The sequence below is a fragment of the Tetrahymena thermophila genome (assembly GCF_000189635.1).
Source record: "Tetrahymena thermophila SB210 genomic scaffold scf_8254548, whole genome shotgun sequence".
Classification (NCBI taxonomy): Eukaryota; Ciliophora; class Oligohymenophorea; order Hymenostomatida; family Tetrahymenidae; genus Tetrahymena; species Tetrahymena thermophila.
This window is the reverse complement of record NW_002476319.1, coordinates 302,739-329,875: the sequence shown is the minus strand read 5'-3', so window position 1 is coordinate 329,875 and position 27,137 is coordinate 302,739. Positions and strand designations below refer to the sequence as shown.

Genomic DNA, 27,137 nt, shown 5'->3' with positions numbered 1-27,137 from the left:
ATAATTTGCAAGAAAGAAAGGTTTTTAGTAAATGGTTAGATTTAATCCTCTTTAATTCATTTTCTATTAGAATAAAAAATCATTTAATGTTGATTTTTAAAACTATGAATTTAATATATCACAAATAAAAAAATAAATACAAAAAGATATTTACTTTCTGACATTTTTATACTTTCAAAATCAATAAATTTAAATTAATCTCTCATTTAAAGCAATATTTTTGAAGAATTAGTTAAAATATTTTTCATAATTATGGATTTTCACTCTTGCTTAAATTAAATTTTTAATTTAGACTAATAATATCTTTAGAGTTTATATATAATATTAAATATATTATTTAGCTTAAAAGTAGCCTTATTAACAAATAAATATATTTTTTAATAAACTAAAAATAAATTAAAGAGCGTTTAATAAAGTTTTTATAAATCAAAATCTTTGTTAAAGTTTCTCTTTAATAATTTTATTTTGATTATGTCTCTTAATTAGAATTTTTCCGTTTTAACAAATTATTAAATTAAAATCATTCTTGATGAAGATTATCTCAACCTTGAAATTTAAAATATTATATTTTAAATAAAGCTTGGCACTTTAAAAACCTATTTTTTAGAAAAAATAAGTCAATCTATAATATGATTAATTTCTTTGCTTATTACTTGAATTTAAGAAATTAAAGCTTTGCTATCAATAAATAATTTAATTTTTTCTTTAATTTAATATTTTAAAAGCTTTTAAGATAAATTTCCTATTTTAAGAATATTTTATTGACAGAATTAGATTTTAAAGTTGTAAAAAACTAAAATGATAATCTTTCTGATTTAAGATTTTAAATAGAATATTCAGAATATACTTTAATTATCATAATAAAAAAATATTTAATTTTAATATCAATTTATAGAAATAGTTTTTTGTAAAAATATTTTTTATATTTAAAAATTATGAATTAGCTTTTAAAAATTATGAATTAGCTTTTTAAAATATCTTCTAACTATTAAAAAACTAAAATTCATTTTTTATAATTTTTTCTTGATAAACTTTCAGATTTATTTTATTATCTCTAAAATTAACTAGATAGATGATCAATTTTATTATAAATAACCTTAAATAATAGCGATTTAATGAGGGTAAGTTAAAAATTTTGATTTTTTTTAATTTGTTTAAGATCAGTTAAAGAATAAAAATTTTATTTGGCATAACCGAATATTATATAGGTCTATCCCTATTATTTATATCATCTGAATAACTAAATTAATGCATTTCAAAACTATTATCATTATTTAATGATTTGTAAATTTTCTAAATTAATTTTTTAATAATTATTTATTTTTAATAAAATTTCTTCTCAATAAGGTATTAATTAACAAATATTTTTTGGAAATGTTTCTTCCTTATTAAATATTTTCCTTATTTTCAAATCATCCTTATTAAACAGTACCTAGGGTAATTTAGTTTCATTTCATTTTGATAATATTTGTTAATAAGACTTTATTCATATTACTTTTCTTTACTTAAAGTATTCTCTAGAAAAAATTAATTATAATTTAAATAATTATTTTTAATGAGGAAAATAATTTGAATTAGAAAATAAAAAGATTCCGGCATAATATTTATTTAATTAATTTTTGAATTATTGTTTTCATGTTTTATATAACTATAAACAAAATATTTGATTAAATAATTTATTTCAGAACAGAAAGTAATTTGAAAAAGAAAAAGTCCTTTTTAATATAAATTTATAATTAAAAAAAAGAAAAGAAAAAGTAAATTAATTAATTAAGCTTTTAAATGATAAGTAATATCATACAAGGATTAGAATTTATTTAACCCATTTTTTAACACCCGCAACAAAAATGATCGATTCACTTCCAAACTCGATTAAGTTTTTTACATTAAAATCTTAAATAAATTCTTTCTAATGGAGATACATTTAAATAAAAACGTTATTTGATCCTTAGTAGTTTGCTAAATCTGAAATGAGTATCAACTTCGTATGGCCTATTGACTCTTTATTCTGATATTTAATCTTTCAATTTAAAGCCCTTTAATGTCCATCGTACTCGGTATCCCTAAGTTTTTAATCGAGAAAAATACTAAGATTGATATTAAAATAAAGAGAAATAGTAACCATACAAGCTGAGAAATATTTCCTATAGGTTGAGCCTACGAACTTGATTAAATCAACTTTTACTAATATTTAAATGCCAGATATTATTTTTCATTTCTTTCTTGAAAATACAAGAAAGTAGCTATCTTATTCCCTTTATAAAAAAGGAATTGCTGTTTGAGGAGTTCTAAGTTTAAGATTCATAAGACTGTATGCTGATGATAGACTAATGAAGGTTTTAGAAATTCTTATAGTTTTTTATGGATAAAATACTTTTCAGCCACCAATTAATTGCACCATCCAATCCCCTCAGAAAAAGAATTTTCTAAAACCTTACAGAAGTTTATCAAAAGATACTATCTTCCTGAAATCTAATCTTGTGCGAATCGGGCAGGCTTCCATATAGTCTTATTTCCTTAGGAAACTCAATCCTTGAAGAGAGCACAGCCAAAGAGACACTGCTAAAAAGCTAAAAAAGAAAAAGAATAAAAAAGAAAATAACTTCAAATAATATAAAAACAAAATAAAAAAAAAATTAAAAATAAGATAGATAGATAAATAAATACAAAAAAATTAATGAACAAATAAATAATTAAAAATAAACGAAAAATAAAAATAAACAATATATTAAAAATAAAATAAATAAACTCAAACAGATAGAAAATACTTAACTTATCTATGCTCCCACATCATGCCAAAATTAATTTTTAGTTAGATATACTTTTTTTAAAATACCATTTTTAATAGAAATTTTATTTCTTAGATGCTATTTTTTTAAAGCTTTAATAGTGAGAAAGAAAATAATATCAGAAATATGCTTGAATGTATGTATCATTTTAAGTTATTTATGTGACATTTTTTTTCTCTATATTGTTATTAATCTTTTATTTTTAATAAGAAAGGAATATATTCATAAATAAAAATTTCTAATTAGTAAACTAAGGTTTTTCTACAAAAGGAATTTTCTGCTTTATATTACGTTATTTTTTAGCATAATTATCAACACTTAGGGCAATTGGTCTAGTGGTATGATTCTCGTTTTGGGTACGAGAGGTCCCGGGTTCAATCCCCGGATTGCCCCTTTTTTTGAATTTATTTAAGAAAATATCTTAAATTTAATCATTAATTCAGTAAAAGAATTATGATAGTACTCTTTCTTATTAATTTGAGTTGATTTTTTATTTTATCCAGTAAAAATAGAAAAATTAATTACTAAATTAAGGGCAATTGGTCTAGTGGTATGATTCTCGTTTTGGGTACGAGAGGTCCCGGGTTCAATCCCCGGATTGCCCCTTTTTTTTTGATCGGAGGAATTTCATGAGATTTTAATTTTATTTTATGAAAATTGTTGATTAAATTAATGAAAATTAAAAATTTAGTCTGTAAATCTTTCATCTTTTCTGTAAAAGATAAAAGAATTAATATTAACTTAAGGGCAATTGGTCTAGTGGTATGATTCTCGTTTTGGGTACGAGAGGTCCCGGGTTCAATCCCCGGATTGCCCCTTTTTAAATAATTGAAATTATTCATTTTATAATTAATTATGAATAAAATAGTTGTACAATTGAAATAATTAAGATAATCTAACTTATTTATCTTTTATATTTAAATTAGTATTAAAAATAGTTTCTTTTTGAAACCTTCACTAACTAAAACTTTAAAAATATTTATAAATTAGATAGACATAATATCAAATTATGATTAATGAAAATTAATACTTTGGAAATCAAAAACTATTTATTATAAACATTTATTTAACTTATATCAATAATTATATCATTAAATTATCCAAGCAATTATATATTTATTTAAGCATTCTACGAAGAGTTATAAATGGTAGTAAATAAGATATCGATATTATCATATTTAAAAAATATTTTATTAGAACATCAAACTTTAATTATTTATTGGAAAATTATTTATTCTAAAATTTTTAATGTGTTAAAAATTTTTACCAAAAATACAAAAGCCAAACCTTCTTTTTAAAACTTAATTAAATTGATAAGTCAAAATAATAAAATAATGAATGAAATGATTAACTTTAAAAAAATAAATATTTGAATTTAATAAAAGTTAAAATATTTTTCATTTTTAAAAAAAATTTTTAGTAAAATATAGATTTACTCCAAAAAAACTGCTTTTTCATGCATCAAAAATTTATACAATAATATGAAATCAAGGGCAATTGGTCTAGTGGTATGATTCTCGTTTTGGGTACGAGAGGTCCCGGGTTCAATCCCCGGATTGCCCCTTTTTAAGAATGTTCAATTTTTTAATTAAATTTTTTATCAATTTTGAAAATAAACATAAATATTTAGATATAAAGTGTCTATCTATCTCTTCTCATATTTATTTTTCATTATAAAATAAATTTTTCAACTATTATTCTTTTTAATTTGTTATTATTTATTTGAAAATCTCTTTATAATTTTAATTGTTTCAAATTATTTAAAAGATTACTATTTTTTTTTTATTTTATCAATTTTAATTGAGTTTTTATGATTAAAAAAAATGAATTTTAAATATTCCTATCTTTTTATGTTTTTCTTAGTTTTCATTAATAATTAATTTAAGGATAAAGATTGATTAACTTTAAAAATACTCAAAAGTATTATTTTTATAATGTTTATTTTTTTATTTTTAATAAAAACCAGTTTTAATAATTTTAATTTAGGTATTAATTGTTAATATTAATTTTCCGATTAATAATTTAAAAAGAGTATATTATTTATTTTTGAACTTAAAGTAATAATAAAAATACTTGGTTTTAATTTATTAAACTCTTTTTTACTTTATTCTCAAAAAACTCCTTTTTCTAGTCAATCTTAGTATTTTAGGTAGGATTCTCAACTCAAAATATAGATATTCATGTTTAATTCCTGGATTACCTCTTTTGCATTCTTGATTGTGATTTTTTACCAAAAACAATTTGTTTCTAATTTAATTTTGATTTATACTTTAGTTTTAGATTACTCATTTAAAGAATTCATATAATATTATGATATTTTTGAATAAATATATTTGGCTTCTAAAAAATAAATTGTATTTTATATGCAAAAGCTTTTAAAAATAAATTGAAATAAAGTTTATACATATCTTTTATCATTTTAAAAGAAAATAATCCTTTTTACTTTTTCTCTCTCATTTTACCTTTAATTTTTTATCTGCATTTATCAAAAAAAAAAAAATATATATCAGGGCAATTGGTCTATTAGGTAGGATTCTCGTCTCCAATTCGAGAGATCCAGGTTCGATTCCTGGATTGCCCCTTTTTGTAATTTTATTAGGTAATTGACTAGATCAATTAATTTTTCTAATTTAATTTTTGTATCCACTTTAACTTAAGATTATTCATTTAAAAAGTTCGTTTAAAATTATGGTATTTACAAAAAAATATATTTGGTTCCTAAAAATTTAATTATTTTTTATTTTATAAATCTTTTAAAAATAATGAGAAGTAAAATTCATAAATATTTTTAATCATTTTATAAGAAAATAATCCTTTTTCTGTTTTTTCTCTATAATTTTATCTTTATTTTATATCTGCATTTAATAAAATAAATAAAATATAAATCAGGGCAATTGGTCTATTAGGTAGGATTCTCGTCTCCAGAGCGAGAGATCCAGGTTCGATTCCTGGATTGCCCCTTTTTGCAATCTAGTATGTGATTTTAATACCAAAAACAAATTCTTCTTATTTAATTTAGGTATCCACTTTAGCTTTAGGTTAATAGTTTAAAAAATTCATAGAAAATTATGATATTTATAAAGAAATATATTTGGCTTCTGAAAATTTGAAAATTGAATTGTTTTTATTTACTAAATAAATCTTTTAAAAATAATTAGAAATAAAATATATAAATACTTTTAATCATTTTATAATAAAATAAATAACCCTTTTTCTGTTTTTTATCTCTCATTTTACTATAATTTTTTATCTGCATTTACCAAAAAAAAGAAAATATAAATCAGGGCAATTGGTCTATCAGGTAGGATTCTCGTCTCCAAATCGAGAGATCCAGGTTCGATTCCTGGATTGCCCCTTTTTGCAATATTATTAGAAAATTGGCAACCAAAAATGAATTCTTCTAACTCAAATTTTAGTATCCACTTTAACAATAAATTAATTATATTTGAAAAGTTTAAATTGTATTCAGTTATTGATCATAAATAATATTTACGAAAAAAAATATTTTTAGCTTTTTACTTTGAGAAGATTAGAAATCAAATGAAAATTTAATTAATATTAAAAACATTAAATTATTTTATATTCAAAGTCCCATTTTTCTATTCTATCTTTAATTTTTCGCTTTTCTGCAATTAATGAAAAAAAGAAAATATAAATCAGGGCAATTGGTCTATCAGGTAGGATTCTCGTTTCCAAATCGAGAGATCCAGGTTCAATTCCTGGATTGCCCCTTTTTGCAATATTATTAGAAAATTGGCAACCAAAAATGAATTCTTCTCACTAAAATTTTAGTATCCACTTTAACTATAAATTAATTATATTTGAAAAATTTAAATTGTATTCAGTTATTGAGTGAAGAAGATTTAGAAAGCCTATGAAAATTTAATAAATATTAAAAACATTAAATTATTTTATATTAAAAGTCCCATTTTTCTATTCTATATTTAATTTTTCGCTTTTCTGCAATTAAGAAAAAAAAGAAATTATAAATCAGGGCAATTGGTCTATCAGGTAGGATTCTCGTCTCCAAATCGAGAGATCCAGGTTCGATTCCTGGATTGCCCCTTTTTATAACATTATTAGAGTTTTTATTGTAAAGAATAGATTTTTAATTTAAATTTTTGATATCCACTTTAATATTATCTATATCTAAAAACAAAATAAATATTATGGTGTTCAAGTTTTTATTTATATATTAAAATTTCAATAGAGTTTGTAAGCTTTAATTATTTTATAAATTATGCAAATTATTTATATTTTAAATATTATTAACTTTAAAATATTTTTTAAGTAAGAATTACTTTTCTATATTTCTTTACCTTTTCTCATAACTTCTTATATATAATATAAAAAAAATAAAATTCTAGACATGGTTAACCAGTCTATTTGACAATTCTCTTTACTAAATTAAGAGACCCAAGTTTAATTCCTAAATTTAATCATTTTATAATATTATAAATTTTAAATTTATTCTTTTTATGTTTATTTTTTTAAAATATTTAATTAATAATATTAATTTTTTTTCCTTATTAATTAATGCTTTTCAATTTATTAAAAATAAATGCATACCTTAATTCATATATTCTTCTAAATTCTTTGAAAATATGCCTTAACATAATGCCGCATTTATAACTAAGGATTTAAAGTAAATTCAAAATTATATTTAAATAAATGTATTATCAATAATAATTATCAAATATTTCTTTTTTCAAATCTATTAAAGAATAATAACTTAAGGGCAATTGGTCTAGTGGTATGATTCTCGTTTTGGGTACGAGAGGTCCCGGGTTCAATCCCCGGATTGCCCCTTTTTATTATATTATTAAAAAAGATATAATTGTAATTGACAAAGGAAAACAAATTGATTAAAAGTAAGTATTAATCAAGTAAACTTTCATGTTAAATTATAAGTTAAAAATCTAAAAAAATAATAAATTTATATAAGATTAAATAATATTGGTAAGTTTACTATTTAAAGTTAAACTCCAAATATATCTTGTTTTAAAATATAATTTAACTAATAACTTAAGGGCAATTGGTCTAGTGGTATGATTCTCGTTTTGGGTACGAGAGGTCCCGGGTTCAATCCCCGGATTGCCCCTTTTTTATTTTTTTTTTTTTAATAAAAAACATAGAGTTTGAATTAATTTAAACATATTTTAAATATTTTTAATTCGGTATTTGATTTAAAATATTTTAAATTAAATTGAATTGACATTGTTTGTATAATTTATGAGAAGAAACACCACAAAAATTGTGAAGTAGAATAAATACTTTTGTGAACAGCTTTAATATATAAGTCAGGTGTATTAATTTACAAGAATTTTGAGCATTAGATATCAAGAATTATTAGAAAAGTTTAGATTTAAGAATATTAAAAAGATCAAAAATTGTTTATAGTTATTGGATCATAATTATTAATTTATAAACACAAGTAGTATTAGTTATTTATTACAGATTTATTCAAAGTAACTAAAGAAAGATAAGTATTTTATTGGCGAAATGAATACATTAAAGTAGAAATGGGAGGATTTAGAGACAAGACTCTTCCCTTAGGTTGAAAAATGTGTCAAAGACGCTTTAGGCTATGAAACTATGATGCCTGTTTAGAAAGCTACAATCCCATTATTTATCAAAAACCATGATTTAGCAGTAGAAGCATAAACTGGAAGTGGCAAAACATTAGCATTTTTGCTTCCTATCTTTAATGTTTTGATAAAGCAAGTAAAAACAGCAAATAAAAATTGTGTTTATGCATTAGTTATTGCTCCTACTAGAGAGTTAGCAAAATAAATTCATGAAATAGCTGTTTAGTTAGCGAGTCATTTAGAAAATAATTAATTCAGCATTCAACTTTGTATAGGTGGTGTAAGCACTAAAATAGATGTATCTAATATTCAGTCATAAGGTGCTAACATTTTAATTGCCACTCCTGGTAAACTCAAAGAGCTGATGGATATGAAAGAGTTAGAAGATAGTTTAATTTTTAGGAATCTTGAAATATTGATTATGGGTAATTTATTGTAATTATAAGGTTTTGATTTCTAGTATTTAATAGCAAAGGTTTCCTTGAAGCTATTTCAATAATAAAGCTAAATTTTGAAGGTTTTATGCAATTTAGCAAAATAAATGTTAATATTAATGGATAAAAATAAATTTTGATTATAAAAATACTGGTTTTCTTTAATGATATGACTTTAATTTAAATAAAATTAATATTTTATAATGTTAAATTTTTTTTATTCTATAAAGATGAAGCAGATAGATTAATGGATACAGAGTATTATGAAGATATGACCTATGCATTAGAAAAGCTTCCAAAATAAAGAAGAACAGGCTTGTTTTCAGCAACTTTGAGCTCTGCAAAATTAAGTGAATTGATTAAATACGGTCTCCGTAACCCAGTTAAAGTTTCAGTCAAAGTATTTAAAACATTTTATGAAATTCGAAATTTTTGATTATTAAAATTAAAATTTTATATAAAGCCTGGTGGTGAAAAAGCTAATAACACTAATTATGTTGTTCCTTCCACCCTAGAAAACTCTTACTTGATTCTTGACAATAGATTTTAAAAGATAGCATTTATGCTTAATTTCATTTTAAAGTATCCTGAAGAGAAAACTATCCTTTTCTTAAATACTTGTGCAAGTGTTGACTTTTACTAAAAAATTTTCAAAATGTACAGCTTAATTAAAAAAATACAAATTACTTCTGTGCATGGATAAATGAAATAAGTTAAAAGAAATAAAATTATTGAAAACTTTACAAAGAGCTAAAAGGGAGTCTTAATTTGTACAGATGTTGTTGCAAGAGGTATAGATTTCTAAGATGTCCACCATATTTTATAAATAGATCCTCCATAAGTAATTTTTTAGTATTTGTTAGTATTTGGTATTAAAGAATGTAAATTTTTAATAGGATCCAAGTTTTTACATTCATAGAATAGGTAGAACAGCTAGAAAGGGAAAATCAGGAAAGGTAAATAAATATTTAAATTTTATTTAGTCTAAAAATTGATTAAATAGGCTATTATACTCATTGAAAAACATGAAGAGGCATTTGTAGAATTTCTAAGAATTAAAAATGTAAATTATTACTTATAATTTAATTGTTTAAAATTAATTATTTTTGGGATAACTTTTAGGTTGAGATTCAGGAATACAATAATTCTGAATAAATAGAATGTGATCCCCTAAAATTTGAAGAAGATATTAAAAAAATAATGATATAAGATAGAGATAATATAGAAAAATCTAAAAAAGCATTTATTTCTTATATTAGGTCTTACATGGAACATGATGTATGTTAAATTAAATTGAAAGCAGTAATTAATAAAATAATTTTTTTACACAATAGCTTAAGTATATATTTGAATTCAAAGATTTAGACATAGGTTGGGTGGCTCGCTCATTCTTTTTATTGAGACTGCCTCGTATTAAGGAAATTCTCAGCAAACATATAAAGAATTTTCATTAAAGCGAAATTGATCCAGACACTATACCATTTTAAGATAAAAATTAAGAACAATAGTTTTCTCTTAAATAAGAAGAAAGAACATAAAAAAGTAAATTAAAGTAATCTTAAGAAATAACCTCAATGTTTTTTTTAATTTTATAGGATAAGAAAGAGAAGAGCATGCAGAAAAGCAATAAAAATAATTAGAGAAAAAGTAAAAAGAAAAGAATATGCGTTAGGTGAGAAGAAAATAAAAAAGGGAAGTATTAGAAGAAGAATAAGATGAATTTTCCTTGGAATTAAACTTAGCAAAGAAGCTAAAATAGGGTAAAATTACTCTTTAGGAATATAAAAAACGTATGAAAGAAATAGATCCTGAAGATTTACATGATGTTGAATTTACTAAGAAATAAATAGTATCAATTTCAGGTCATAAGAAGAAGAAGAAATGAATGATTATTATAAAATATGTTTTAATTTGTTATATTAATAATATTTATTTTTGAGTAACAAAATTTGTCAATTTATTCGAAATTTAATAAAAGATAACAAACTAAACAATCTCAAAAATATATTTAAAATAATTCTCCTCATTTTTAATTGAGATATTCAATTACTTTTGTTTGTTTAAACTATTAACAAAATTAAAATTTTATCACAAATTTTAAAATCCATCTTAGCATTTCTGAATTAATAACATCTAAATTGGTTTTGATACAAGTTTATATGAAAAATATAGATCATAAAGATTTATTTAGTATTTAATTTACTTAAAATTAAAAGTTTCGATATTATAATATCATTCTATAAAAAGTAGATCTCAATATTAAATATTTTTTATATTGCTCCATAAATAGTATTTATTTGTTGATCATAAAAATATTGAATACATTCTAAATTTAATTAAATTTAACTAACTAAATTATCTCAAAAAATATTATTTTTTATTTAAAATAAAACAATTTATTTTAAATTGAGAGTTTTAAAAGTTTTTGCTAAAATTACTAAAAAAAATCAAAAAAACTATCATCACTCTTCAATCTTAATTTAAAAAACAACCTAATTAATTATATAAAAATTATAATAATCTTTAATATAGTTATTATTTTGAAAAACTAATTTATTTTGAAGCAAATTCAATTTATGAAGAACAAAATAATTAATCTAAAATTTTATACTATATTAAAATAATTATTTTTTACTAATAATTCTACTCAACGCAGAAATGTTAAAATATTTCTATTAAGATTTAAATTATTTAACAAATTTTTTGTATAATTTCGTATAATTAAGTAATTGATTGCTATTATCTATTTAAAATATCATAAATTGCTGGAACTATCTATCTTTCTATCTAAAAATATTAAATTAATTTATATCCGCAAAGTAGAAAAAACTAGCTAGGAGAAATAATAGTATAATAGAGAATTCAAATAGAATACATTAACAAAATATAAGTTATAAATCATATAGATAAGAATAGTATTTACTTAAAATGCTCAGTTAAAGAATATTTAAATGGTTTTCTAAATTAGATGATAAAGTAACTACAAGTGTTATGAGCAATTATACTAACTTTCGTGAAAGGAAATTCGTAGATTAGGTTAAAGTTAAATTTTAAGCTGGAAATGGTGGTAACGGATGTGTTAGTCATTTTAGAGATAGAAATGTATTGACAGGAGCTCCAGATGGTGGTGATGGTGGTAAAGGAGGTGACATTCTTTTGAAAGCATCCCATCATTTTACTGACTTGCATATGTTTAAGGGAAAACCTATAATTGGAAATAATGGTAAAAGTGGTGGAGGTCTAGGAAGATTCGGAAAGGACGGAGGAGATCTTCATATCAGTGTTCCAGTAGGAACTCTTATTTATGAAATTCTCAGCGAAACCTAGAGTGTCAATCAAGCTGGTGTTAGAAAAATCTAATATAATAAAAAGTTCTTGAGCGATTTGGACGAAGAGGGGAAAGAGGTTCTTATTGTTAAAGGTGGTAAAGGTGGTAGAGGTAATTAAAATCATAGATCAATAAAAGAATAAGAAAAGGGTACTCTTGGTTAAGTAAAATTATTTAAAAATTTTTTAAAATGTTTAAAATTTCCTTTTTTTTGAAAAATTAAATAACTTTTGTATAATAAAATTATGTATTAAATTAGTTTTATCTTTTGAAATTAGGTTAAAGAAATATTTATGGAGTTGAAGTGTATTGCTGATTGCGGATTAGTAGGTTTCCCTAATGCAGGTAAGTCTACTTTTTTAGCAAGTGTAAGTCGTTCTTTGCCTAAAATTGCTAATTACCCTTTTACTACTCTCACACCTTTAGTTGGAAAAGTTAAATTTGTTGATAATTCTGCATTTACAATTGCAGATATTCCTGGTATTATTGAAGAATCTCATTAAAATAAAGGCTTAGGTTTAGAATTCCTACGTCATATAGAAAGAACTCACGTTCTCATTTTTATGTTAGATATTAGTGGATCTCATAATGAAGAGCCTTGGAAAAATTTTGAAATTCTGAAAAATGAGCTCTTGTAGTATCGTTCTGACTTCTTAGATAAACCTTATATTGTAGTAGCAAATAAAACTGATATTGAACCTGACAGCTAAAGAAGAATAAAAGAATTAGAGTAAAAAGTAGGTAAAAAAGTCTTTGAAATCAGTGCTAAGCACGGTTTGGGCATAGGAGAAGTAATATTAGAGTTGAGAAGAATTTTATAAGAAATGGGAAAAATTGTTTACTATTGAAGAAAATTGGTATTTTAAGGTAAAAAAAACTTGAAATAAAAAAAATAATAATTTTAAACAAGATCGAAATCGTTTAAATTAAATATATAAAATTAGTATAAATAAGAATTCCTGAATCATGAATTGTATATAAATAACAAAGATTTAATAATAAGTAATTTAATGTATAAAATTAAGTAATATTGTTTTTTTAATAAATTATTTATTTAAAGAAACTGTCTTTATGATAGATAATTAATAAATGAATGAATGAATTGAGCATTATAAAACAAGTATATATTAATAAATTAAATAAATAATTATAAACTTGATAGTTAATTGGTCAGTAATATTTTTATTATAAAATTGCTATATTTTTACTAAATAAATCTTTTTATTTCCCTTTTATTATTCATTTTAAAAGCATTTTTTATTTTTCTTTTCAATAAAATAAAAGATGTTATAAATTATTTGTAGTAATAAATTCTATCTATCTAAAAAACTAAGGAGTAAAATAAAAAGTAAAAAATGGTTAAATTGACATTAAAAATTTTCAATTTATTAAAAAATAAGCTAATTAACATAGATGATAAATATAAGTAACAAAAAATATTTAAAAAAAAAAAATTTTAATATTCTTACAAAACAAGGTATTTTAAAGATAAACTTAAAATAAATTATTACTTTTCATTAGTAAAAAGTTTAGCTATAATTAATAACTATAATTATATTAAATCATTAATTGTAATTAATAACTATAATTATATTAAATCATTAATTGTAATTAATAAAAAATTAATTCAATAATTAATTTATAAAATTAAATAAAATTATTTTATTGATAAATTATTAATAGACACTGTTTTAATCTTAAAATGATGATTAAATTAATTAAAAATTTTAAGTAAATAAAAACTATTATAACTTATTCAGATTAAAAAGAGAAATTTTTATTCTTTTTATAAGAAAAATTTTAAGAAGTAAATTTACAATTTATTTTATTTTTGTTTAAATTAAATATAAAATAATGTCAAAAATAAGAAATCTTTAAAATAATGAATAAAAAGATAGCGACTCAGCCATTTATAATATAAAAGAGTTTTGTTAATAAATGATTAAATGATTTAAATATACTGTTTAAACAATTAACTGATTAGTGAATTAAAAATTTTAAAATAAAAATATTGTAATAATTTGAATGAATAATAATTAACATTTTTATAAAGAAAACTATATTTTTTTACTAAAGAAAGAAATTTTTTAAATTTAAAAATAATTTTAATATTGTTAAAATAATTTTATTTGCTTATCAATTTTATCGTTTATAAGAATTTATTTTCACATGATTGTCTTCATTCTTTAATGGAATGATTAGCTTGTGCCATTTTTCACTGATTTTTTACTTGAAAATTAGTTTACTTTATTTATCTGAATTGGTAAAATCTGTTATTTAGGTAACTTTAAAGAATTTTCTTTACAAATAATTGAATCTAAAACCAGCCTATTCATGTCAAACGAATTATTATTATTTGCTGTACTATGAATACTAAAGTTATTATTCTTAGATTCCTAGGATCTTTTATGATAATTGCTATTTTCTTAAACTAGAGTCTACTAAATGTTATCAAAACTTTAATTTTATATCATTTTGCGAGAAAATTTGTTGGGGTTAATTGAATTTAAGCTATCATTAAGAAGCTACTTTTAATTATTTCTTCCTTGCTTTTAAGACTGAATAGCTCTAATATGAATAGATCCCGAATTTTTTTGCTAAGAATTTTGTTGCATTAAGTATGATGGAGGAATCAGCTGCTATTTAGGGATTTTATGGGAAGAACTTTAATTTAGTTGTATTGAATGACTAGCTTAAATAGGTGTTTTAGATTAATTTCTTGTTTAAAAAGAATCAGTTTTAGGCAGTGTAACAGAACAATTTTCTTTATCTATGTAATTATAAAATGTATAACTATTTATTGGAGAAGCAGATAGCTTTAGTTAATTTGCTATCTATATTTTAGCTTGATTATTTATTGATTTTGGAATATTTTTAACTTTAAATGGTATTGCTGATTTCGAAGTTTTATAGTTGGTTGACTTCAACATAATATCTTAAATTTGCTGTTATTCATTAATATTGTTTTAGCTTAAAGAAATATCAGTAAGAACAAATTAAGAAGGATATTTTTATGTAGAAGATTGATTTCTAAGGTGAAACGGATTTTGATGGAAATAATTTAAATTGTTTATTTTTATATTTGAAAAATCCTCATTTTCAAGCATTTCTTCATCTTAATTTTTTCTTATTTATGCATTTTCTTCTGATAGTTTTTGTTAATTCTGTTGTAATTGCAAAGAAGATCTTTGTTTTCCGAATGAAAAAAATTCGTTACGTCTCGAATTTAATAGTTTGTCTTTTAAAGATATTTAATTAGGAGACTCTTCTTAAATATTAATTAAATCAAATTAAATGTTATTTTGCTCATTTATGTCGAACTCTGACTCATTTGAATTATTCCTTTCATTACTGACTATAGGATTAATGCTGAACTTTGGGGTTTCTAGTGCTGAAGCTAATTAATTTTAATTCATATAGTTGTTAAAATATTTACTATCATTTTCAATACACAAGTCTTTATTTGAATTCATTTCTTAATTATATGGGAAAAAAGGGAGAGGTAATTCATTCTAATTGCTTGGCAACTAGCTAAAATATTTTTATAAATCTACTTACTGTTAATTCTAATAAGATTAGTTTGTATAGTAATTGCCTAGATTGTTATTATTATTATTTTGAAACTGTCTTCTTTAACTTTTTTAAGATAAAATAATCTTGCGATTAGGCTACTCATGAACTAAAGATAAAATATTATTTTATATTTCTTATTGGTTTAGTAGCGGATACTAGTCAGTTGTTTAGTTAATTATTGATGAATTTTGTTATTATAATTCGTTTATATTTAGCTTTCTAGGATTACTACGCGGACGTGTGCTTTATGATCTTTTTTTTTCTTGCTTAAGGCTGCTTATTATGCTCATTATTATTCTTTTAATATTTTTAATTTATTAGCTTATAGTTGGACTATTTCTTTAATTGTATCGTTGATTAACAAAAAATTATCAATTTACCAACGATTTATATTTACATATTCTATCTAATTTTTCATATAAAAGATAATTATACAACTGTATGAATATTTTGATTTCAGTAAGTTAAAAAAATCTGTAGATAAAATTTTTTTTTTTAAGCAATAGCTTCACATGTGAATAAAATCTTAATTAAATTTATTTAGTCCTAAATATTAGAAACCTCTACTTTGATAAAATTAAAATATATTAAATATTTAGAAATATTTTATTAGTTATTATTACTATTTAAATTTTATGTAATAAATAAATATTAAATTTTGACTATTTTACAATTGTATGAATGTGTAAATTATTATGCTTAAATTGTGATGAAGTCTTAATTAAATGTATATTCTAGTATAATATAATATCTACTTTAATAAAAATAAAAATAATTTAAAAAATATTTTTTTTAGCTAGATATTAGTTAGTTAGTTATAATTGATATATTAGATTTTGCATACTAGCTAAGTATCCAATTAGATTAATATAGAACTATATAAAGGTGCTGATTTCAATGATTCACTTTAAAAAAAATCTTTATCAAATTTATTAAGCCAGAAATAGCAAAAAAATCTGATTCGAATAGATAAAAATAAATTAAAATATACTTTATTTTTAATAAAGAGTTAGTTAGTTATAAATGTTATTTTAGAATTTGCAAAATAAATAAGTATTAAATTAGATAAATATAGAACTGTATCTAAGAATTGATTTGAATGTTTTTCTTTATAATTAAATTTGTAAGGACAAAAATGTTAAAAATATTTGATTTGATATTTAGTAGATGTAAGTTAGTTATGATTGCAATAATTTTAGATTTTACATAATAAATAAATAAGCAGTAAATATAATATTTATAAAACTATATGAATGTGTTGATTTCAACATTTAAATTTAATGTAGATATTATTTTTTTTAAAAATTGCCTCGCTTCAAAATAAAATCTTAATTATGTTTTGCAGAAATATTTGAAATGTAAAGTTTGATAAAAATAAATTAAAATATATTTTATATTTATTTACAAGATACTAGTTAGTTAGTTATAAATTGTTATTTTAGATTTTACATACTAAATAAATAAGCAGTAAATAAGATATTTATAAAACTATATGAATGTGTTGATTTCAATATTTAAATGTAATGTAAATATAAATTTTTTAAAAAATTGCTTTGATTCAAAATAAAATCTTAATTATGTTTAGCAGAAATATTTGAAATGTAAAATTTGATAAAAATAAATTAAAATATATTTTATATTTATTTACAAGATACGAGTTAGTTATAATTGCTATTTTAAATTTTACAAAATAAATAGGTATTAAATTAGGTTTTTAAATAATCGAAAATAACAAATGCATTTCAAATTTCAAATTTTATGTTTACTGTTGGCTTCTTTTAATTTAATCTTTTTAATATCCCATAAGATAATCTCTCTTCATCTTTTGTAGGTATATTATTCTAATTTAAATCTAATTATGGTAGTACTGTTTATATTTTTTAATTTCTTTTAAAATTTATTGGTGTTAGTATTTGTTAAATTTTTGGTGATTAAGTCGAACTTTAGAATTATAATTAATAAAATTGATCTTATTGCTAATTCAAACAAATATTTAGAGATCTCACTCGTAGATGATTAATGTCTTTTTAAATTTATTTTACTTATTTTTCATTAAAAATTTTATTTTGGATCATTTTATTTTAGTATTTTGTTGAAAAAGTACTTCTTTAAAGATCGCTTATTATTTAGATTGATTACTCCTAATCTTATTTATATTATGAAATCCTCATACTATTATTTTCTTTTTAATAATTTTGCTGATGATGAACAGAGTATGAAATCTATTTTTGCATATTTGAATCTGGTTTATATCTCGAAACAGATTTTACAATAGTAGGATATTATGTTTATCTACTACTCTACTTATTACTCAAGTAAGGTAGTAATTAACTTTAAAAATTTCTATGGCTATTTTTCTTCAAGTCTTTGAAATATGACCTTTATGTGGCTAGTTGATCATCAAAGTTTTTAGTAATCGTATTATTAAATGCATTTAGATATCCATTTTATGATTCTTGAGAGTTTAAGTAATTCATTTATTCCATATTTTCTTACACCATTTTAATTGAATCTTACGTTTAATTCATTAAGTCTACAATTTAAGCCAAGTCTTAGTTTTTCCTGCTTTGGCCATAGTCACTTTTTGGGAAAATTTTTTAATTATTTTTTACTGTTAAATTTAAACCAGAATATTTAGTAGATGGGCTATTTAAATTTGAGAAACTAGACTTAAGTTAACTTTAAAACTATGGTACACTTTCTTATTTTTAAAAGCTAAAATTTCCACTACTGTTATTGCTATTTAATTCTATTTTTTAATTTACTACATCTAACAATCGATTGCAAGGTTTCTAAAAAAATTTTTAGTAAGCTGTTTGATAAGTTGGTTATTATAGCATTTAATTAACTTTTTTTTGATCTTGATTTTCACCTTACTTGTTTTTATTTAATTAAGAACTTAGAAGCTGGTAGAAGTTTTAAGTTTTTCTTCTGGACTCGTTTCTTTAAAAAGTTTAAGTCATCTTTTTAGATTTGTCTCGAATATTTCTCCTTTTATAATAATATTTAAACAATGTCAATCATATTTAGTTATATAAATATTGCTTGAAAGTAAAGGCACTAATTTTAGTTAAAGCATAAAAAAAAAACAATAATTAATTACCTTTATGATAGTTCCTTTATGAAATTATCATTTACATTTTTAAGAGCTTTTCTAACTTCGGAGGGTGATAAACATTCATTTTAGTCGATAGATAATTCACTGCTTGAATCTCTTTACTTAAAGGCTATTTGTAATATTGATTAAAGTTATAAAAATGCAACCAAAACAAAAAAATAATTCTTACTATCTTGTTCTTATTTTTGTATTGATTTCTAAGAAATGCTCAAAATTTCTTGATTATTCATTTTAGGAGATTTTATAGGAGAGTTCTCCTATTCATAAAGCTAGCTAGGTTGTTTATTTTCTAAGCCAATATTATTGAGCTGAATGCTTTAATCATGGCTGCCTTTCAAGTTTAAGAAGGGTGGAAAGTTAGGATCGTTTTATAGTATTTGTCTAACTTATTCATTTGACTAAGAATTATAATTAACCTAAACAGACATTATACTGATAGCCTACTATACTGTTGAATTATTAACTACTGTATTCGCTTTTTACCTAATAACTCTAACTTATTTAGGTCTTGTATGACCTCCTGCTGCTAATTTAAAAAAAAAGCAAAGCTTCCTCAAAGTTTTTGATGCCTTTTTCCATTTTATTTTAAGAGAATTTCTAATAACCTGTCTAGGTATGAATTAGGGAATTATGCCTTTCATTGATTATATTTTATGACAACGACCTCCACAATTATTGCACTCGCAACTATTTTACCTGATAACTTAATTCATATTTTAGTAATTTCTACTTTTCTTAAAATAGTCTTGTAAGTTATCCAAATCTCTCTTCTATTATGGTGGGCTAAACAACCTCTACTTGCCATATAAGTGATGAATTTAATTAACTATTTCATGCTAAATTTAATTCTAATCCATTAAATCTTGTTAGGAGTTTAAATTATTTTCTGAGTTAAAATTAGATCTAGGGAATCTATATTGCTAAGTTTACTAATTTTATGCTTATTTAGCATCATTCGAAACTTAAATTTATTTTTCACTTATAATAGAAATATTATTAGAGCTACCAACATTAATTTTTGATCTTGAGTGTCTTGCCCCTTAATGCATGTAATAATGCTAGTAGTTTATTTAATTGCTTTTCTTTTATTGCTAAACCTTCTGTTAAATTTATCTCTACTTATCATAATACTCTTCTAATTTTATCATTTTCTACTTGAAGCATAGAGGTGATAAAAGATCATGCTATATATTAGTAAGATCTGCTGTGCCTCTACGTTTCATAGTATTCATAAATTCATCAATAGTCATATACTTTATTTTTTTGTTCATCTTGATGTTGCGCTCTATCTAGTATATAATTATGAATATAAAAATTTTCTATTGACTTTACTAATAATTCAAAATTCTAACAATATTACTGAAAATAATTTATATATTTTTAATGATTTCTTAAACAAAATGACTTAAATAAAATAGCAAATTAATTCATTGCTTAATTTTAATGTATTTATTTAAAGATTCTTTTATTAATTTATATCCATTAAATAAATTTAATGGACTCTTTGTTAGTACTAATTTATATAGTAAAAAAATAATTCTTTAACTTAGGGACCATATTTTTTAAAAATTTAAAATAGAATACAAATATCATTTATAAAAAAAAAGTAGTAATCTAAACCAAAATTATTCAAACTAGTAGCTTTCATTTAGTAGAAAAAAATTAAGTATTTAATTTAATCTCTTCAAAAGATATCTTAATTAAATTATTGATACTTCATATTTTTAAGAAAATTAATTATTGTAGCTTTTTATAGACACACTCTATTAAAATATTAGATATATACATCATTTTTTTTTGTTATTTAAATATTTTTAATTGGCAATATATTATTCTTTAAGTATCAAAAACAGACAAAGCACCATTTATTCAAAGACTTCATTACTTTAAAAATAATTTTAAATGGCTTTAATAAATAAATAATGCTGTCTTGTTTATTTAAAAGACTTAAAAAAATACTTTTTTCATTATTTACAGTTATTATTAGATCATTATGAAATATTTAATTTACACAATAATTGATTACATATTTTATCTTACCAGTTCATATTTGGAATTGGCAAGTAATTTATTTTCTAATTATTAAATATCAAACCAAATCAATTAATAAAAAATTCATACATTTTAAGTAAAAGACTCTAACTTGTTTATTTTAAATTCTGTTTGAAAAGAAATACATTATATTGTTTTTTTATAGCTTTTAGTAAATGTAGTACAATACTAATATTTTGGTATCAGTTAAAAATAAAAATGAAAAAATTAAATTTTACTGATTTTTTGTGGTATGAAATAGAAAATTTGAACAAAAAGTTATTGTAAGCAAAAAAAAATTATTAAATAAGTCAAAAAAAGTATCTCCTAAAATATCACTCTTTTTTTCCAAATTTATCTATTTAAAAAAATAAAAATAATAATCAAAAATTTCGATATATCTTCAACCAAACCTTACTTTAATATATAAAAAAGAAAGGTATTTGCATACATACTTTATCTTATCAAATTAATACATTGAATTTGTTAGTAATTTATTTTTCTAATTATTAAATAGCAAAAAATAGATTGATCAAAAATTATTTCAATTAAAATAAAGGAAAAAATAATTTACTCAAAGTTTCAAAGTTATTTTTTTAAAATTAATTTCTTCTTTTTTAAAATTTTTTATTTATATTAAATATTTTAGATTGGTAAGTATTTTAAATTATTTAATTTGAATAATATAATTTTCCAAAAATTTTCACAGTAGCAATATATTTTATTTTGCTTAATTGTTTATTTTAAACTAAAAAAAATAATTAATATCTATTTTTATAGATTTTCAAAGATCATTGTGTAATCTAATATTAATTAATAGTTTTGTCTTTTTTTACAATAATAAAAATATAGTTAGATATATAGGTGTTAATTAATTAATTAAATTATTTATTTTCAATATTAATTTTTGAAGAAAAATTTGATTTATATATTATTTGTATTTATGTTCACATGATAAATGATTTGTGTGTATTATTATTATTTTTCACTTTAAACTATGTTATTGGTCTTTAATTATTGTTTTGTCTCACCTAGAAAGCCTGATATTACTTAAAGACCTTATTATCCAAAGATATCTCATTTTCGTTGTTGAAATCATCCAACTTTTACATAGGATTGTTACTAACTTATATAGAAAATGGTCTTACTTAAAGGTCTAAAGAAGACTCTCTTTTCTTTGTATTACTTGATTTAAGGGAATTCAAAATTGGTGTCTTTGCACTAGCTATCATTTTCTTATCTGTTTTAAAGTCTCTAGGAGGAAGTTGCTAGTTATACAAGTCCTTATTATTATCAACCTAATTCATTAAATTTTGAGGTATACCATATTCTTTACGCTAGCTGCTACGCCTTTTACTTGTTTAGTCTTTAGATCTAGAATTTTTTCTTTATTAATCATTGAGCTTAGGCATTTATACCACACAAGAAGACATAGTTTAAGCACTAGAGGCGTTTTTAATCTAATTAGAACAGTTCTATAACACATTTCCATATGCTTTTACATAGTTTTCATCTATATTTTTATCTTCGCTCATACTTTCAATAGCAGAGTGCCTTTTTGGGTGCATGTTAGTAGCAGCACTCTATGGTATGTTTTAAACATCCTTACTCTCATTTGCAATGCTATTTTAAGAATTAAGCACAATCACCGTTTTATTTGAAGGAGTTGTGGAGTCTTATTTGAGTTTAACTACAGGATTATTAACATAATAAGGATTCTTGTTTGAGTTGTGAATGTTACCGGAGAAGCCTTTTGTATATTCGCTTGGGATATCGCTTGAACTCTTCACATCAAAGAGGGATGCCTCTTTATCAAAAACAACACTATTCTAAATTGAACTTGTATTCTACTGTGATTGCTTTAAAAAGTTAATTGATTTATCTAAATCAATATTTTTAGCTTATTCACTCTGTTGTTTCATTTTTTCATTTATTGACTTTATTGTATCATTTTTTTCGCATATGATATTCATTTTAAGCTATACTCTGTTCTAAAAATTTTTGGTGTGAAGCATGCTGCTATTATTTGCAATAATCTAACTATTATTTCCCTTACCTAAATTAAGAGGAGTTAAAGATCTTTCTTTTGGAGGTATTAAAGTAGATTATTTATCTAACTTGTTCATGTTTTTATTTTCTGTATCATTATAAAACTTACTAAAAATATCACTGACTTTGTCTTGTGATTTTTGTAATTGAATTGAACCTGATAAAGCACTGGAAACCTCCATTCTATTAGTTGTGTCTTTATATGGATTAAAACTGCTATTATTCAAATAATCCCCCTTTTAGACACTAGGTAGAAGCTTTGAACCAGAACCAAAGGCATCGATCCTAGGCATTAAGATGACTTGTTAAGATTAATCTTCTTCTTTGTAATTCTCCTTTATAAATTTATTTATACTTTTAAAAGGATTCTTTTTAGCATTCGAATTTTCTTTCTGATTTTATATTACATCTTCAAATATTTACTACATTAAATCATCTTCTTAAAACTTTGTTTTGTACTGCTTGCTTAATTTTATTTCTTCCTTTCTTAGATTTTAGCTCTTTTTTTTCTTTTTCTTCTTTTTGTCATCTTCTTCGATAGGTTGGTTCAGTACTATTACTAACTCTTTTGGTGCACTTTACACACTCTCAGCAGGCTTTACAAATTGTTTCTTAAAATTTTAGACACAATTTATTATACCATCATTTATACCCTACCTTGCATCCTCCTTTTAATTTAAAAGATTTTGTATTCCTAATTTAAATACAATTTATTTATTTACATTAAAATCATCATCTGAATCTTCACTATCTATTTTTGCATCTGAATATCTATCTGATTCGTTTTCATACTTCTTGCCTCCATGCTTGCTTTTGATACCCTTAAAAAAAAAATTTTATGACTTTTCCTCTTGTTTCTCTGAATTAACTTACCTATATTATCTCTTTAATATTTGTAAATGATTGATCATCAGGCTGTTTATCTATAATAGGAGCAAGTAAAGAAGCTTTTCTAGATTTGATAGCTTAAAAACTGTTGAGAGATTAGCTATTAGTATTTGAAGGATTGAGAGGACATTAAATATTTTTACTTTATATAGAATTTTATTTTTTTAAATTCCCTAGATCTTTTTATGCTGGGCTCCTCATAGCTTTCTCCATATCCTCTATCAAATTTATTAAAATATGTTTTTATTTAAAGATATAATTTAAAATATTATTTTTTACATTTTAATTTAATTTATTCTGAATTTTCTTTTACTTTATTGAATATTTCCATTTTTTGTATGTAATCAGATAGAGAGTGTATAAGATCTCTACCAATTTGCATATAATCTTTTATTTCAAAAGTTTAGTCGCATAGGTTGCTGGTGTCTTTTAAACCAAAAGAAGCCTCTAATGTGAAGCTATTAAAAACTCCAAACTGCTTATGAAATACCAAGCGTGCAGTTTCCTTCTTGTAATTTTAGTTTGTGAATTTGCAGGACTAATTTAAATTAGATATAATTAAGATAATTAATAATAATATTAATTCTGTTTGCTTACCTTGTATCTGAAAGTATTGGATCTTAGAGAAAAAAGATAAGGAATAAACTTAGATTTGTAGTAGTTCAGCTCATTCTTAGCAAAGTAAGGTCCATATATAAAGCAATTTTTCCTAACTGAGTGTCCATGTAGATCGAAAAATGCAATTAAATTGTTCATATTATGGTCTTTTCTGACTATCCTCTTAAGATGATAAACTTCTGGTAAAAGTTAACGATCACTCTAAGAAAATTATCTGTTAAGATCCAATCCTGTAATTCAAATTAATTTAAAAAAATTAGTAAATATCAAAAATAATTTATTTCTAAAATGAAATTAATTTAATATTTCTTTTTAAAATTTCTCATAAAGTTCCTAAAAAATAAATTATTTAAAAAAATAAATCCATGAGTTATTAGGGGAAAATATTTGAGGATTCCTACGAATAAATAATTGATTAGGAGACCAAATAATTTTTTTGGCATATCTTTATTTCTAGTTTTAATTTTTTAATTTTAAAATTTATTCAAGAAATGGATTTTAGCAATAAAATAAAAAAGTAAAAATGATAAACCTGAAAAGCTAGTCCTATAGTTTCCTATGACTGTTCCATCAACATTTAATATAGGGATAATTCTAAAAATTACTTTTTTTCTTAATTCTTTTATTTATTCATCATCACTCAACAAGTATTGGATAGCTCCCTAATTTTCAAAATTATATATATAATTTAGTTATATATTTTTAAAGAGGACTTACTTGTGCTATGAAGCTACTTATTGATTCTCCAGGGTGAATCCTTGAAGAAATAATAAACGTCTTTCTTTGTTCAACTGCAATTTCATCGGATTGATAATCTGTAATATTAATTTGAGGTATTAGCAATCCTCCAAGTGATCTACAAAGTTTAACTTCCCTTAAATATTGCTTATTAGATGTTATAATATCAGATGTCATAAATTTTCTCATGTCAGAGTATGTATAAGGAGGTAGAGCTGCAAAATAAACTTCATCATTATCATATTCAAAAGTGTAATCAAAAGTCATCTGATAATATTGCTTGCTAATTATTTTTAATTATTTTAATACAAACATCAATCAAATCAGTCTTTAATTTACGAAGAGTTGACAAGCATGTCGTATTTAATGTTTTTTCTTTTTGAATAATAAACATTAGATCCTCCTTATTTCCAAATTTATCCAAACTAATCTTTATCCTTTTATGAGAGAACATAAGGTTTTAATCCCTAATTTAAAAAAATAAAATGAATTCTAATCAGGATTCCTTTTAATTTAATTCAAACTTCCTAATTTATAAATATATAAAATAAAAATTAACCCTTTGATAGAGGCTTCTCTTCTTCTAAAAGTTACAGATATTAAATCTCACTGTTTAGTTTGCCTTTGTATTAGAAATTTTAAAGTAAAACCATGATTAATGCCCTTTAGTATTAGTGTCGGGTCTCATATACAAATCATATTCAATATCAGAAAGTTTAACTACCATATCAAGATTGCCTGCTTCGAAAAAGGAATCAAAATTCAAAGAACTCTTCTTAAAATCAGGATGCATTCCTGTAAAAATGCGAAGATTGTCAACTTGCTGCATAGTATCAGTATCATCCTGTATTTTAACTCTAAACTACTTTAGCACATCTTCATTAAATAATATGCTAGAGAATTTAAAGGAATAAGTATCTTTTCCACAGAACTAGCGATGCACGTCAAATGTTGTTCTTGGTCTATATCCTAAATAAACGATAGGATATTTTGTCATTCTTTAAAGCTTATTTGTTATCATATTTAAATTTTTATCTGCAAAATACAATGGTATAGGGCAAGGGATTTATTCAGTCAATATTTTAGGTCTCCATCTTTTTTAATCAATAAATAAATAAATATATAAACGATGCTAATTTTAGTATCAATATTTTTAAATTAAAATTTAAAATATCATTTTATTTAAAAGAAATTAAAATTATTTTTGTGCATACCCTGTAGCCATATCTGGTAATAATGAGTAGCTTTTTTCTATAGGAGGGAGCTCAGGATCAATTTTATTTTTCTTTCTACCTCTTTCTTCAATATCTTTATAATAAGTTTTATTTTTATGTGTAAATGTGGCTGAAAAACTAAAATGAATTATGTAAAAGTAAGTATATTTACTTGGAATAGAGAAAAATATTTAATTTTATGTTTAAGCCATAAACTTTTCCATAAATGTTTCTTCTTCATCTGAAGAGAGTTCTTCTTAAAACCCTTCATCAGAATCAAATTCACTTTCATAATTAGCGTCTCCTTCTGAATCAACGCTTGGCTTTGATACATGTTCAGTATCTGATTCCTCAGAGTCCGATTGATTTGAGTCGCAACCTGATCCTATACTCATGGTTTATGTATTCTCTGTTTTATTATTCTCAAAGTCTACTTTTTTGATAGATTTAGCTTGTGTTTATTTAGAAGGTTTCCTAGGAGGCAACTTGCTATTTATTTACGCTTATTCCTTTTCCTGTTGTTCCATTTGTATCTATAGATTTACTAAGTATTGATTACTTAAAATATTCTCTGAAGCAAATAGGAATAATAATTTTATTCGTTATAGTGGAAAATTGATAGTTATTTGAGGCTATATAATATAAATAGTTAGTTGTATTACTCCTATTATACTTGTTAGATTTATTCTTAACTTTTTATTTCAGTTTGAAATTTACACTTCAAAAAATAATCAGAAATATTAATTTCTTATTGATTTAATATATGAAA

The 27,137-nt window shown here is 22.3% G+C and overlaps 8 protein-coding genes across 8 annotated transcripts; 3 read left to right on the top strand and 5 right to left on the bottom strand. All coding sequences in view use genetic code 6, as the record gives it.

The window, feature by feature from the left end:
- Nucleotides 1-2,447: 2,447 nt before the first annotated feature.
- On the bottom strand, nucleotides 2,448-2,957 carry TTHERM_000316721 (transmembrane protein, putative; the record flags this gene model as incomplete). Its single annotated transcript, XM_012798934.1, has 1 exon — nucleotides 2,448-2,957. One exon carries the CDS (start codon nucleotides 2,955-2,957, stop codon nucleotides 2,448-2,450), a length of 510 nt encoding a protein of 169 aa, XP_012654388.1.
- A 1,288-nt stretch (nucleotides 2,958-4,245) lies between these two features.
- Nucleotides 4,246-6,645, top strand: TTHERM_00316720 (hypothetical protein; the record flags this gene model as incomplete). Its single annotated transcript, XM_001021361.1, has 5 exons — nucleotides 4,246-4,363; nucleotides 5,317-5,388; nucleotides 5,696-5,827; nucleotides 6,091-6,204; nucleotides 6,467-6,645. 5 exons carry the CDS (start codon nucleotides 4,246-4,248, stop codon nucleotides 6,643-6,645), a joined length of 615 nt encoding a protein of 204 aa, XP_001021361.1.
- Nucleotides 6,646-7,481: 836 nt separating this feature from the next.
- Nucleotides 7,482-7,945, bottom strand: TTHERM_000316719 (hypothetical protein; the record flags this gene model as incomplete). Its single annotated transcript, XM_012798933.1, has 2 exons — nucleotides 7,482-7,596; nucleotides 7,815-7,945. The coding sequence occupies 2 exons, from the start codon at nucleotides 7,943-7,945 to the stop codon at nucleotides 7,482-7,484; spliced, it is 246 nt and encodes an 81-aa protein (XP_012654387.1).
- A 346-nt stretch (nucleotides 7,946-8,291) lies between these two features.
- On the top strand, nucleotides 8,292-10,696 carry TTHERM_00316680 (DEAD-box ATP-dependent RNA helicase; the record flags this gene model as incomplete). The annotated part of the gene is made up of 8 exons (XM_001021360.2): nucleotides 8,292-8,802; nucleotides 9,042-9,211; nucleotides 9,275-9,652; nucleotides 9,708-9,767; nucleotides 9,815-9,874; nucleotides 9,934-10,089; nucleotides 10,146-10,353; nucleotides 10,407-10,696. The coding sequence occupies 8 exons, from the start codon at nucleotides 8,292-8,294 to the stop codon at nucleotides 10,694-10,696; spliced, it is 1,833 nt and encodes a 610-aa protein (XP_001021360.2).
- An 891-nt stretch (nucleotides 10,697-11,587) lies between these two features.
- Nucleotides 11,588-13,249, top strand: TTHERM_00316670 (Obg family GTPase CgtA). The gene is made up of 2 exons (XM_001021359.2): nucleotides 11,588-12,303; nucleotides 12,418-13,249. Exons 1-2 carry the CDS (start codon nucleotides 11,740-11,742, stop codon nucleotides 12,985-12,987), a joined length of 1,134 nt encoding a protein of 377 aa, XP_001021359.1. The 5' UTR covers nucleotides 11,588-11,739; the 3' UTR covers nucleotides 12,988-13,249.
- A 1,055-nt stretch (nucleotides 13,250-14,304) lies between these two features.
- TTHERM_00316660 (hypothetical protein) lies at nucleotides 14,305-16,002 on the bottom strand (the record flags this gene model as incomplete). The annotated part of the gene is made up of 1 exon (XM_001021358.1): nucleotides 14,305-16,002. The coding sequence occupies one exon, from the start codon at nucleotides 16,000-16,002 to the stop codon at nucleotides 14,305-14,307; it is 1,698 nt and encodes a 565-aa protein (XP_001021358.1).
- A 1,452-nt stretch (nucleotides 16,003-17,454) lies between these two features.
- On the bottom strand, nucleotides 17,455-20,179 carry TTHERM_00316650 (hypothetical protein; the record flags this gene model as incomplete). Its single annotated transcript, XM_001021357.2, has 3 exons — nucleotides 19,000-20,179; nucleotides 18,816-18,939; nucleotides 17,455-18,703 (listed from the first exon to the last, which is right to left on the bottom strand). The coding sequence occupies exons 1-3, from the start codon at nucleotides 20,099-20,101 to the stop codon at nucleotides 17,455-17,457; spliced, it is 2,475 nt and encodes an 824-aa protein (XP_001021357.2). The 5' UTR covers nucleotides 20,102-20,179.
- A 1,629-nt stretch (nucleotides 20,180-21,808) lies between these two features.
- On the bottom strand, nucleotides 21,809-26,895 carry TTHERM_00316640 (zinc carboxypeptidase family protein; the record flags this gene model as incomplete). Its single annotated transcript, XM_001021356.2, has 11 exons — nucleotides 21,809-23,578; nucleotides 23,633-23,731; nucleotides 23,784-24,016; nucleotides 24,078-24,336; nucleotides 24,396-24,646; nucleotides 24,949-25,078; nucleotides 25,134-25,437; nucleotides 25,494-25,621; nucleotides 25,714-26,248; nucleotides 26,369-26,462; nucleotides 26,541-26,895. 11 exons carry the CDS (start codon nucleotides 26,893-26,895, stop codon nucleotides 21,809-21,811), a joined length of 4,158 nt encoding a protein of 1,385 aa, XP_001021356.2.
- Nucleotides 26,896-27,137: the final 242 nt, after the last annotated feature.